The sequence below is a fragment of the Bos taurus genome, chromosome 29 (genome assembly GCF_002263795.3).
Source record: "Bos taurus isolate L1 Dominette 01449 registration number 42190680 breed Hereford chromosome 29, ARS-UCD2.0, whole genome shotgun sequence".
NCBI lineage: Eukaryota > Metazoa > Chordata > Mammalia > Artiodactyla > Bovidae > Bos > Bos taurus.
In genome coordinates this window covers 26,887,692-26,901,039 of record NC_037356.1, presented here as the reverse complement: position 1 = coordinate 26,901,039, position 13,348 = coordinate 26,887,692, and the positions used below count along the sequence as shown (strand labels likewise).

The 13,348-nt window shown below is 37.6% G+C and overlaps 1 protein-coding gene across 1 annotated transcript; it reads left to right on the top strand.

Annotated features, from left to right (window-relative positions):
* The first annotated feature begins 5,901 nt into the window (after window positions 1-5,901).
* OR8B1AU (olfactory receptor family 8 subfamily B member 1AU) lies at window positions 5,902-6,834 on the top strand. The gene has a single exon (NM_001390309.1). The coding sequence runs from the start codon at window positions 5,902-5,904 to the stop codon at window positions 6,832-6,834; it is 933 nt and encodes a 310-aa protein (NP_001377238.1).
* The last annotated feature ends 6,514 nt before the right edge of the window (window positions 6,835-13,348 follow it).

Below are 13,348 nucleotides of genomic sequence, written 5' to 3'. Positions count from 1 at the left end.
TTAAAATATTTACACTGGTTATCCTAAAGTTTACAATACACGTTTTAATTTAATCGAATCCACATTCAAATAACTCTATACAATATCATCTGTAGTACAGGGAGTTTGGACAGTTTCTACTTATTTTCTTCTGTGCTAGTATGACACTGATGTTATTCATTTCACAGATCAGATCAGATCAGATCAGTCGCTGAGTCGTGTCCGACTCTTTGCAACCCCATGAATCGCAGCATGCCAGGCCTCCCTGTCCATCACCAACTCCCGGAGTTCACTCAGACTCACGTCCATCGAGTCAGTGATGCCATCCAGCCATCTCATCCTCTGTCGTCCCCTTCTCCTCCTGCTCCCAATCCCTCCCAGCATCAGAGTCTTTTCCAATGAGTCAACTCTTCGCATGAGGTGGCCAAAGTACTGGAGTTTCAGCTTTAGCATCATTCCTTCCAAAGAAATCCCAGGGCTGATCTCCTTCAGAATGGACTGGTTGGATCTCCTTGCAGTCCAAGGGACTCTCAAGAGTCTTCTCCAACACCACAGTTCAAAAGCATCAATTCTTCGGTGCTCAGCCTTCTTCACAGTCCAACTCTCACATCCATACATGACCACAGGAAAAACCATAGCCTTGACTAGACGGACCTTTGTTGTAATTACTAATGCACTGTTGCTACTATTATTTTAAACACACAGTTATCTACTAGATAAATTAAGAAGAATAAGACAAACTTTTTACGACTATTTTTTCCCTCTAATGCTCTTTTTAAAATGTCAGTTCAAGCTTTTGACCTATATTCTTTTTATGGTACAGGGATGGAGGAAGGAGGAGGGTTCAGGATGGGGAACACGTGTATACCTGTGGCAGATTCATGTTGATATATTGCAAAACCAATACAATATCGTAAAATTAAAAAATAAAATAAAATTCAAAGAGGAAAAAAAAAAGAATTTCTTTTAGTATTTCCTGCAAGGCAGTTCTGTTGACATCAAACTCTCTTAGATTTTGTTTGTCTGAGAATGTCATCATTTCACTTAGAAGTTGAAGTATAATATTATCGGATTTAAAATTACGGATTGGTGATTTTTTTGTTTCAACATTTTAAATATTTCGCTCCATTCTCTTTGATTGCGTGGTTTCCAATGAGAGTCCCTCTGTAATTCTTATCTTTTTTTTTTTTTTTTTTCGGTTCTGATAGTTTTATTTCATGTATTTGGCAGCTCTTTTGTTTGGCACATGCACATTAAAATTGTTACATTATCTTGGTGAACTGGCTCTTTAATTATTACATAATGTCCTTCTTTATCCCTGATGATTTTCTTTGCCTGAACTTTATCCAATATAATTTAGCCACAGCAGCTCTCTTTTGATTAGTATTTGCATAGCATATGCTTCTCCATTCTTTCACTTTTAACCTACTTATACGGCTATATTTTAGATGTGTTTTTATATGTAACATATAGGTGGGTCATTTTTTTCATTCTCCCACTCTCTCTTTTAATTCATAAATCTAGATCATTTATATTTAGCACAATTTCTGAGGTCTAAACAATTACGTCTTCCATTATACTATTTACTTTGTTTTTTTTTTAATTTTATTTTATTTTTAAACTTTACATAATTGTATTAGTTTTGCCAAATATCAAAATGAATCCATCACAGGTATACATGTGCTCCCCATCCTGAACCCTCCTCCCTCCTCCCTCCCCATACCATCCCTCTGGGTCTTATCTTTGTTCCTCACAGGTGAAACACTTCTCGCCCTTGGCTTCTTTAAGATTTTTGTTGTTGCTGTTTTGTTTTGTTGAAATATACTTGATGTACACATTATGTTATTTTCAGGGGTACAACTAGTGATTCAATATTTAAACACATTATGAAATGATCACCATGATGAGTCTGGTAACCATCTGTCCTCATACAAAATTACTATAGTTTTACTGACCATTTTTCTTTTTTTTTTTTTTTGACCATTTTTCTTATGTTGTGTATTCCCATGACATTTATTTTATAACTAGATGTTTGTACCTCTTAATTCCCTTTGCCTATTTCTCTCATCCCCCACACCATCTCCTCTGGCAACTGCTCATTTTTTCTCTGTATGTGTGATTTTTGTTTTGTGTTTTAGAATTCACATTTTTGTTTTGTGTTTTAGAATTTTTTAGAAATTTTAGAATTTTTGTTTTGTGTTTTAGAATTCACATATGAGATCATACATTATTGTCTTTCTCTGACTTATTTCACTTAGATGCATCCATAGCATAAATGGCAAGATTTCATTCTTTTTTGTGACTGAGTGACATTGCAGTACTCCATACCAATCTTCATCCATTTGTCTGTCAGTGGACACTCCGTCACCATCTTGTCCTTTTTTCTATTTTAAACTTCTTAATTTTATATTTTACATGAGTACCTATGATTCATTTTGTGACAATTTTGTTAATGTTATGAGGTACACATTGAATCTCTTTGTATATTTGTTTGCTTTTAGTATATCTAATTATTCCTGCCTCACTGCATTAAAAGCCTGTCATTTCTCCTTTAGATTGCCTTTGTTTTTTTGTCAAAATTATTGTTTCTAATGTATGTGGTTATATTTCTGGACTCTGTACTTCATTCCACGGAACTATGCATTCTTTGGACTATTTGCATTTTTTATTATTGAGTGAAAGAGTAGTTTATGCATTTTGGATGCTAAAAACATGTGCATGCATGCTCAGCTGTGTCCCACTCTTTGCAACCCCATAGACTATAGCCCGCCAAGCTCCTCTGTCCATGGGATTCTCCAGGCAAGAATATTTGAAGGGGATGCCATTTTCTCCTTCAGGGGGTCTTCCTGACTCAGGGATTGAACCTGTGTCTCCTTTGAAAAAAAAATGTGCTTCCCAGGCTACACTAGAGGTAAAGAATTTGCCTGCTAAAATACTTTGGATACCATGGGGATTAGTAACTAAGTTGTGTCCTATTCTTGTGACCCCATGGACTGTAGCCCACCAGGCTCCTCGGTCAATAGGATTTTCCAAGCAATAATACTGGAGTGAGTTGCCATTCCCTTCTCCAGGGGATCTTCCTGACCCAGGGATCGAACCCAGGTCTCCTGCACTGCAGGCAGATTCTTTACTGACTAAACTACCAGGGAAGCCCATTTGGATACTAGATCCTTATCAAACATATTTCTCTCATTCTATTTGCTATTTTTTTATTTTTTTAAACCATCTTGATGATGTGTTTTGGAGGCACTCATATTTTGAGCAGTGTGAAGAGTTAAAGAGCCTGGTACTTTCAGACTAAGAAGGAAAACTTCTCTATTAAGTATAGTATCTCACTTGACTTCCTTTACTTTTATCCAAAACGTAATCATAGTTTTGATAGTTATATTTTTATTACAATGTTCCAGTGTGCCTTTATTACAGTGTTTCAATTGCCCATTAGGTAGCTTAAGGTCACGGAACATTTTAAACTAGGAAGGAAGAGATCTGTGCTTTCAGAACTTATTCTAACAGCTGTGTACATATCCAAATAAGAGGGAGTATGTGGGAAAATCTAGAATAACAGCTGGAGTCACCATATTTCAGCATGTAGTTCAATAAAAACCTAAAGTCAGTGTGGCTGTAGACCCTAATGCTGAGCATGTGAGAAATGTGAGAAACACTCAGAAGGATTCCACCAAAGAACAACATAACTTATAGAGTTATTTATGCAGTGCCTACTGTGTACTCTGCACTATACACAGCACTGTGAGAAAAGTAATAAGACAGAAGACATGTTTGTCCTTATAGAACTTATAGTGTCTAGGGGGACACAGGAATTAAAGGGGGAAATGCCTGGTGAGTGTTATGATGGAGCACCTACTGGAAGTTTTGACAACATATATGATGACAGCTGATACTGTTTGACTATATACCACTTGACTGGTACTATTCTAACCAATTTTTGTACAGTTTTTAATTTCATCATCAAGACAATGCAATGAAAAAGATGCGATCATTATCATCACTATTTTAGAAATTATGAACCTGGGGCATGGAGTTTAAGCACTGTGCTCAAGTTAGTAAGCATGGCGGTAGGACTCAAAGCCACACCCTAAGTCTGTATCCCCCAGTCGTTTCTATGATGAGAAGGAACTGATGACCTCAGTTAATGAAATAACTTAATACATTTAAGGGCTCAGCTAGATCCTCAGAAATTTCCAGTAGGGCTTTAAACATAAAAACTTTAGAGAAAGTCACTCAAAAATTTTTGAGATAACTCATGAAAAACAGTAACTGAAATTAGTTACTAGAGTCTTTGCAAAATTTATAGTAAAGATATGAAGAAACCTATAAGCACTCTCTGGAAATTTTCCATTTAGGATGTGGAAAGACACAGAGCAAGAATCTGTAAATAGATTTTTCTAAAGTAATGAAGATGATAGGAAGATGGGAGTCTACTTTTGCCTCTGCCTTGGGGGATGTAGAGTCCCTGGAGTGATGTGTAAACTGGATTCAAATACTGAGTCCCTAAAGAACTAAACAGAGAATATTGTCCAGAGTGTAAAACCAATTCCCTTTTTCTTTGCACACACATAGACTCTATTCCCTGAGGAGAGACTGAGTAAGCTTCCACCCTGTTTATAATCAAGAGCGCTACATCATTAAACCACATTCCATCTTGTGTGTCTTATCAAGTGGCAAACCTGATAACAATGCTGTTAATTTTTTCCTGATTCTTGAGAAGACTCGAAGTCATAATCTGAAATTAATACATGTAGGTCAGAAAGATTTCCAGGGAATGTCTGAAACTCAGTCTGGGCTGCATCCTTTTACAATTTAAGGAACCTCAAACCTGAAACTGCCTTTCCAGGACTACAGGGGTAAATACCAAGGGAGAGCACCAAAGAGGGTGAGTTTCTGAATTCTGTTGATTTAATATCTGTCCTGTTTTGGGATGGAAGGCCAGAGGTATCAGATCTTCCACTTTCATTCCTGTTGTGTGCAGTCCTGAGATTTAAGTGAAACTGTCAGGAGAGTATGTTCATGGGAGATAAAAGAGTGTTCAGAGATTGGAGAGGGAGCGGGTGGGATGATTTGGGAGAATGGCATTGAAACATGTATAATATCATATATGAAACGAGTCGCCAGTCCAGTTTCGATGCACGATACTGGATGCTTGGGGCTGGTGCATTGGGATGACCCAGAGAGATGGTATGGGGAGGGAGGTGGGAGAAGGTTTCAGGATGGGGAACACATGTATACCTGTGGCGAATTCATTTTGATATATGGCAAAACCAATAGAATATTGTAAAGTTTAAAAATAAAATTAAATTAAAAAAAAAAAAAGAAAATGCAGTATCTCAGTCAGTAAGTTCCTTCTCCCTGAATGAACTCTCACTTTTCTACATTTATGGATTTTATTCTGTGAAATAGAGCAGTAACTTAACCTCCTCTGGCCTTTTGTCCCTTAGTTTTTGTTTGGAGACAATGTGGTTGCCACTCCTCCATGTATTACTCCTCTAATAGAGGTCAGCAACAGGGAACTAGGGTCTCTGCCTTCTAATTTTACTGGTGAGGGAAGGGCTTAAGTGAATGAAGAAACGATGAGATATGAAAAGGAAGATTCTGTCCTGGCACATCCCTCTCTCTTCTCTTTAGTTTTTTCTGGCATATTTTGCATATGGCTGCACTGCCCTCTCTCTATAGGCTAAGTTTGTGATGTTCTTTGTGTAATTAACATCTTAAGCCTCTGGTAAGGGAATGTCTATGGCACTCACTATCATGATAATGGTAAAAGGCAGATTCTATGGGTCCAGGTTGGCTAGTATCAGACATGCTCGGTATATACACTTTCATGTAGGATGAGATCTTGTCAGAAGGGCTGAGTTGTTCTCTAATGTTTCCCTTTTCTCCTGTGTCCACAGATTCCCTTAGTGAAGAATGGCTCCTGGAAATGGTTCTTTTGTGACTGAATTCATTCTGGTGGGATTAACAGACCAACCAGATCTTCAACTTCCCTTGTTCTTCCTGTTTCTAGTAATGTATATGGTCACTGTGTTGGGAAATTTTGGCTTGTTAACACTAATTGTGCTGAATTCACACCTACACACCGCCATGTACTTTTTCCTTTTTAACTTATCCTTAATAGACCTGTGTTATTCTTCTGTATTTACACCCAAAATGCTGGTAGATTTTTTATCAAAGAAGAATATGATCTCTTATATGGGGTGCATGACTCAGCTCTATTTTTTCTGTTTTTTTGTCATTTCTGAATGCTATGTGCTGACATCAATGGCCTATGACCGCTATGTGGCCATCTGTAACCCACTTTTGTATAATGTTGTGATGTCCCCTAAAGTGTGTTCCAGCCTTATGCTTGGTTCCTACTTGATGGCATTTTCTGGTGCCATGGCTCACACTGGATGCATGCTGAGACTGACCTTCTGTGATGCAAACACCATCAACCATTATTTGTGTGACATCCTCCCTGTGCTTCAGCTCTCCTGCACAAGTACTTACATGAATGAGCTGGTAGTTTTCATTGTGTCAGGCATCAATATCATTGTACCCAGTCTCACCATCTTTGTCTCTTATGGTCTCATCCTCTCCAACATCCTCCACATCAGCTCCACAGAGGGCAGGTCCAAAGCCTTCAGCACCTGCAGTTCACACATAATTGCTGTTTCTCTGTTCTTTGGTTCAGGGGCAATCATGTATCTTAAACCGTCATCTGCTGGGTCCATGCATGTGGGGAAAATCTCTTCTGTCTTTTACACCAATGTGGTTCCCATGATGAACCCCTTAACCTACAGCTTGAGGAACAAAGATGTTAAACTTGCTCTGAAAAAAACCCTGGGGAGGGGAAATTTTTGATTAGAATCAAAGTCTCTGTGCAGGTTGTCATAGGACAGGAGATTCCATGTGTTTATTTTTAATAATTTTAGTGGCAGCTTTCTCATCCTATTTCTCACCATGGGGAAGGAAATCTGACTCTTCTCTCAAATTGTTCCTATTTTTAGGTCTTTTCATCTCCATTTTCACAATTTTCTTATGTTTTCCTTATGTTTCTCATTTAAGAAAAGCATTAAGAAACAAGTTATTCTCTTTTATTTTAAAATTATCACTATGGATTTTTTTCACTTGGAAGATGAACAGTACTGCTAACAATCAATAAAGTAGCACTAGTGTGAGTTTAAAATCTTTTTAAAGTCTGATTTTGAATGATCAATAAAGTAACACCTTGTACGTTGGGGGTTTCTTAAATGCCACTAGTGCCAGCAGAAGCATGAATCAGCTAATCTGTCCTAACTCTTTTCTTTCTCCCTTCTGTGGTTAGTACTATGACTCAAATGCCAGTTTCACAATTATAGCAGATCCATAAAAACTATGTAATATAGCCCACTCTGTAGCTGTGAACATCATTCATTAAGCTGGTTTCATATTTACCTCAGCGATTTCATATTTACCTTCTACAGTCAAAGAAGCACAATAGATTTTCAATATGTATTTAACATATGGATAGAATACTGAAAGAAATATTATTCATTTAGTTAAATAACACAGCTGCTTTATTAAAAAAAAAGTCTAGAATAGACTATAAGCCTCATATTTCAAATCTACCACTCTTTCTATTATACTATTTGTATAACACATATGAGAAAACATTTGCTTTGAAAGCTGACTTTTTATATAAAAAATGAAATATTTGGGCGATCTTGAATTTAGAGAACAAAGCATGGGATGAAAATTTTTCATGAATGTGTTATTTGTCCATGGTCCAAAAAGACACAGTCAGTAAGAAGTCCCTCAAGACAATGGACAATGAGATTTAGAAGCTGTATTTCATTCTAAATCTGTATCTTGAGCTGTAGAATACTGTAATTATCCTCCACTGTCCATAAAGCTTCCATTAAAACTTATAATACACAATGACCTCACAATAACAGTGATTTTTAGAATTAAGACCAATTCATGGGGAACCAGGAAGAGAAAGGATGACCTCTTAAAAAGATAACATAGTTACTGTTAATCAAAACTTAAATTAGGAAGAATGAATAGAAAATAAATGGTAAGGAAAAATCAAACTATTTCTATGACTCTCTTCTTTCTGGAAGATTCTCAAAATATTATGAGGGTCATAGGATTTCTCTAGATAGGATGAAAGCTTAAGTTATTTGATATTAAAAAGTTAAACTGAAAGGACTTGTGGGACCCAGGAAAAATAAAACCATTCCTTGTTTTGTTGGCTTCTTTATGCTACTCTTACATGGATTTTTTGAGTACAAAATCCACAAATGGCACCCGGAAGAGCAATGGCAATTTGAAAGAAGTATTTAATGAATAAGCTAATTTTTACATATCTTTTTTTAGAATTAGATGTTGTTGTTTTTTTTCTTTTGAGAAAACAGGAAAAAAGATGATCAAAAATCCTTATTATGATGCCAAGAGAGAATTTAAACATGTAAGAAATCAATACCGAATATTCATTGGAAGGGTGGATATAAAGCTGAAGCTCCAATACTTTGGCCACCTGATATGAAGAGCCAACTCATTGGAAAAGACCCTAATGCTAGGAAAGTTTGAGGGCAGGAGGAGAAGGGATAATAAAGAATGAGATGGTGGGATGACATCACCAATCCAATGGAGGAGTTTTTGCAAACTCTGGGTCTTCCCCGGTGGCTCAGATGGTAAAGAGTCTGCCTACAGTGTGGGAGACCCAGGTTCAATCCCTGGGTCAGGAAGATCCCCTGGAGAAGGAAATGGCAACCCACTCCAGTATTCTTGCCTGGAAAATCCCATGAACAGAGGAGCCTGGCAAGCTACAGTCCACAGGGTTGCAAAGAGTCAGACATGACTGAACAACTTCACCTGAGCAAATTCTGGAAGATGGTGAAGAACAGGGAGGCATGGCCTGCTGCAGTCCATGGGGGTCACAGAGTCAGACGCTAGTTAGCAACTGAACAACAACAGGAGAACGTAATAACAGTTATTACTTTGTTGTTTTTCTAGTCTCCACTCAATATTTAGATATTTTGAAATTTAGCATATCTGGATTGTTGGCTTGCTTGCTTGTTTTTAGATGCTCAGCACTGCTAAATCCTTGACTTCTGATTCTAAACAACCACTCATATCTCATTCCCTGACTCCAATATTAATATGCTTGATTTTCACTTAACTAGTTCTAGGTATATGAAATAGTTCATCTTGGTTGAATTTTTTCTTTTTGCTTTTCTTTTAGTAACTGTTCTGAAAAATATATTTACCAGATTGAAAGAAAAGTATATCTCAATAGGTAAAGAGTTGTGCTGTTGAGAACTTTGGTAGATATCACAGAGTATGTTCAATCTGTCATATATTTCATTAGTATTTGAAGTGACCCAAAGTGTGGGTTTAAGTTGTCATTAATCTTTTATTTGATGAGATTAAAATACAAATGAAACCTATTTAATCTCAGAAAAAATTTTTTTTCTTTAAAATTAGGTTTCATTCTTTTGGATTATTTTGCATAAAATTAATCAGAAAAACAGACATACATACAGATTAAAAACTAAGGGATGGCGAAGTTTCAGCAGAGGCAGTTTGATTTTTTAGTGCATATAAGTACTATATGGCTATTTGGGCTTCTTTCAAAAGGAAGGGATGTGTCAGGGGAAAACAAGGTCAGTTTTACATGCACAGCATAGAATTGTCATTTGTAGAGGATTTTTTTTTTTTTGCTCTTTTATAAAATGGGATAAAAGGAGCTATGAGGAAATATATGATTCCGTCAAAGTTGGCACAGCTGAGAATCAAGCAGGTATGCCATAGGATCCTCCTGTGCCTATGTACCAGCCTGGTCAATTTAAAAGCTCTGGTTTTCAAAACATAACAAAGTCTTCCTCCTCGTTAAGGACCAGAAAGTTCCCTGAGGATATTCTGAATGTGTTTAATGTTCAGTAGCTCTAAGTGAGCTACTGTTGTTGTCAGGATCTGCTTTAGAATGAGTATGACCAGAGTGCACTGTGGCTAAGGGCTGAAGAAAACCAGAAGTAAAAGGCATTCTGAGTCCTATGTCCCTTTAGTTCCTGAACTCCCCAATTTATTGAACCCCATTATACTCTCCTCCTTATGCTGCCTCCCTGAACACACACACACACACACACACACACACACACACACACTCTCTCTCAGTGCCTTCAAACCTTGCATTTTATTAGATCACTGCCTAACATCAACTGCGTGGTACACAACCCACTTTTTCCCTTTTATTAAAATTTGTATTGTAATTGAAGGAAAATTGCTTTACAATGTCATGTTGGTTTCTGCCATACAACAATACACATCAGTCATATATACATCCACTCCCTCTTGAGCCTCCCTCCCCCTCCCCATCCCACCGCTGTAGGTCATCACAGAGCTCCTGGTTGGGCTCCCTGTGTAATATGGCAACTTCTCACCAGCTATCTATTTTACACATGATAGTGTAGATATGTCTATACTACATTCTCCATTCGACCCACTGTCTCCTACCACCACTGTGTCTGCAAGTCTGTTCTCTATGTCTGCATCTCCATTGCTGCCCTGCAAATAGGTTCATCCGTACCATTTTTCTAGATTCCATATATATGCATTAATACACAATATTTGTTTTCCTCTTTCTGACTTACTTCACTCTGTATGGTCTTCCCTGGTGGCTCAGATGGTAAAGAGTCTGCCTGCAGTGCGGGAGACCCAGCTTCGATCCCTGCGTCAGGAAGATCCCCTGGAGAAGGAAATGGCAACCCACTCCAGTATTCTCTAGGCTCATCCACCTCACGAGAACTAACTCAAGTTTTTTTCTTTTTTGTGGCTGAGTAATATTCCATTGTATATATGGACCACATCTTCTTTATCCATTCATCTGTTGATGGACATCTAGGTTGCTTCCATATTCTTGCTATTGTAAATAATGCTGCTATGGACATTGGGGCATGTGTCTTTTTCAATTATAGTTTCCTCAGTATATATACCCAGTAATGCAATTGCTGAGTCATGCTGTAGCTTTACTCCTGTTTTTTTAAGGAACCTTCATACTATTCTCCACAGTGGCTGTATTAATTTATATTCCTACCAACAGTGCAAGAAGGTTCCCTTCTATCCACATCCTCTCCAGCATTTATTTTTTGTAGATGTTTTGATGATGGCCATTCTGACTGGTGTGAGGTGACACCTCATTGTAGTTTTGATTTACATTTCTCTAATAATTAGTGATGCTGAGCCTCTTTTCATATGTTTATTAGCTATCTCTTTGTCTTCTTTGGAGAAATGTCTGTTTAGGTCTTCTGCCTATTTTTTGATTGTTTTTTTTTTTTTTTCCTGGTATTAAGCTGTATGAGCTGCTGTTATATTTTGGAGGAAAATCCTTTATCAGTTGTTTCATTTGAAATTATTTTCTCCCATTTCAAGGGTTATCTTTTAATTTTATTTGTTGTTTCCTTTGCTATGCAAAAGCTTTTAGGTTTCAAGGTCCCATTTGTTTATTTTATTTTCATTACTCTAGGAGGTGGGCCAAAGAGGATCTTGCTGTGATTTATGTCAAAGAGGACACACAACCCACTTTTAATCTTTGCAAGCACATTCAAGTACATGGTTCTTGGTTTCAGCACCTGACAGGCAAGACCAAGCAGGAAATATTCATTGAATCCAACGATAAGAAATAGCTATTGAGTCAATCATCCATTTAATTGTGTAGTAGCTACAACAAATGAAACAGCCATTTTGTATGCATTTTTGGTGATTTGTGCACTGGGCTGAATGTCACAGCTGAGAGAAAGCCATCAGGGTATTTTTTTCTCATTACAGCATAGTGGAGTTGCATGCAACCCATAAATAGAATCTAAAGGCAGTCATATTTACTCAAAATTATTACTATATTCTGAAAATTTTTACTGAAATTTGACTCTGGTAAATTGATGTCCATGTTGAGGACAGACACAGTGTTTCCCCAAATCTGGCACAACTGACTTTTCTCTCAAGCAGTGGGACATTTACCTGTATCGTCAGCCTGGCACCAGATGAGGTTGCTGCTTTATATGCTGGGTTTGATATACAAAATCAGTTCAGTTCAATTCAGTGACTCAGTCATGTCCAACTCTTTGTGACCCCATGGACTACAGCACGCCGGGCTTCCCTGTCCATCACCAACCCCAGAGCTTGCTCAAACTCATGTCCATTGAAATAGGCACCTTTAAATATTAAAAAGCTTGCTCAATGGAGAAGTTTTACATTCTAAGGCAGAAACTCCCTCTTCCTCAATAAGTGGGAGACTGGTGGAATCACCTGGGCAGTTTGAAGTGCCCCTGTGGCATGAGGTTTAGTAGACCCACCTCATACATTAATAGAGAGAATGCATAGGGTGTCACGATTGCTCTTAGAGGTCGTGCAGCAGTTTCCTCTGCACTGTTGCATCTGTCAGGCTGTGTGTTCCTCAGGGAAGAATAGTGAGGGAATTAGGGAAGGGGACCCCAGTTCCCATCTCATGGATGATGAACTGAGGCTCAGAGATGTTCATGCTTGTTCCAAATTATGATTTATAAGTAGTAGAGCTGAGACTTGAGTATTTTGATTCTAAATGTATAAAGTAAAAAATATATACAAACTTTACCTTGTTTTCAAAATTCAGTGAAACATGAACAGCAGTCTTAGTGAATGAAATGACTCAACACAAAGGCAATGTTCTAAACTAAGAAAAATATAGGTGCTTCCCTGGTGGTCCAGTGGTTGGGAGTCCAAGAGAGGATGAAATCAATGACACCAATCAATGAAACCAATCACAGCACTGGCAACACAGGTTTGAAAGGTGGGGCTGACTTCATGACAACAGGGCTCTAGGGGATTTATGTCTGTGGTGATGGTGGCCCTCTCTGGGGCTGAGCTCCATGGAGACAGCAATGGACCCTCACCAGATATTCATTAGGAGTGATTTTGGAATAATTCTACCTGATTCCTATTCCATTTACAAGTTTTGTCTTTGGCTTTTCTGGATTGTTTGTTATGTGGGGGTGTGTGTGTGAAAGAGTATGTTTTAACTGAAATATGAGATTTTGTTTAGTTTACTTTTTTCACTTAAATTCTGTATTATGGACCTTCCTCCAAGTCAGTAGATCAATATACAATGCTTATATTTTCTGATTTCTGTATGCATACAACAATGCACATTATTTAAAAGTAATTACATCATTAATGTTATCTTATTATTTTTGTATGTTTAAACTTTTTTTAATCACTCACACACCACAACCCCAGATTAGTTTAATAAGCTCATTTATACCCTTCTGCTCTTGACATACAGAACAAACATATGGATACCAAGGGGAGAGGGGAGGGTGCAGTGGATTGGGAGATTGGGATTGACATATATACACTATCA

Bases quoted from the DNA above. Each gene is read 5' to 3' on its own strand.
- OR8B1AU (NM_001390309.1), top strand. From the start codon at position 5,902: ATGGCTCCTGGAAATGGTTCTTTTGTGACTGAATTCATTCTGGTGGGA.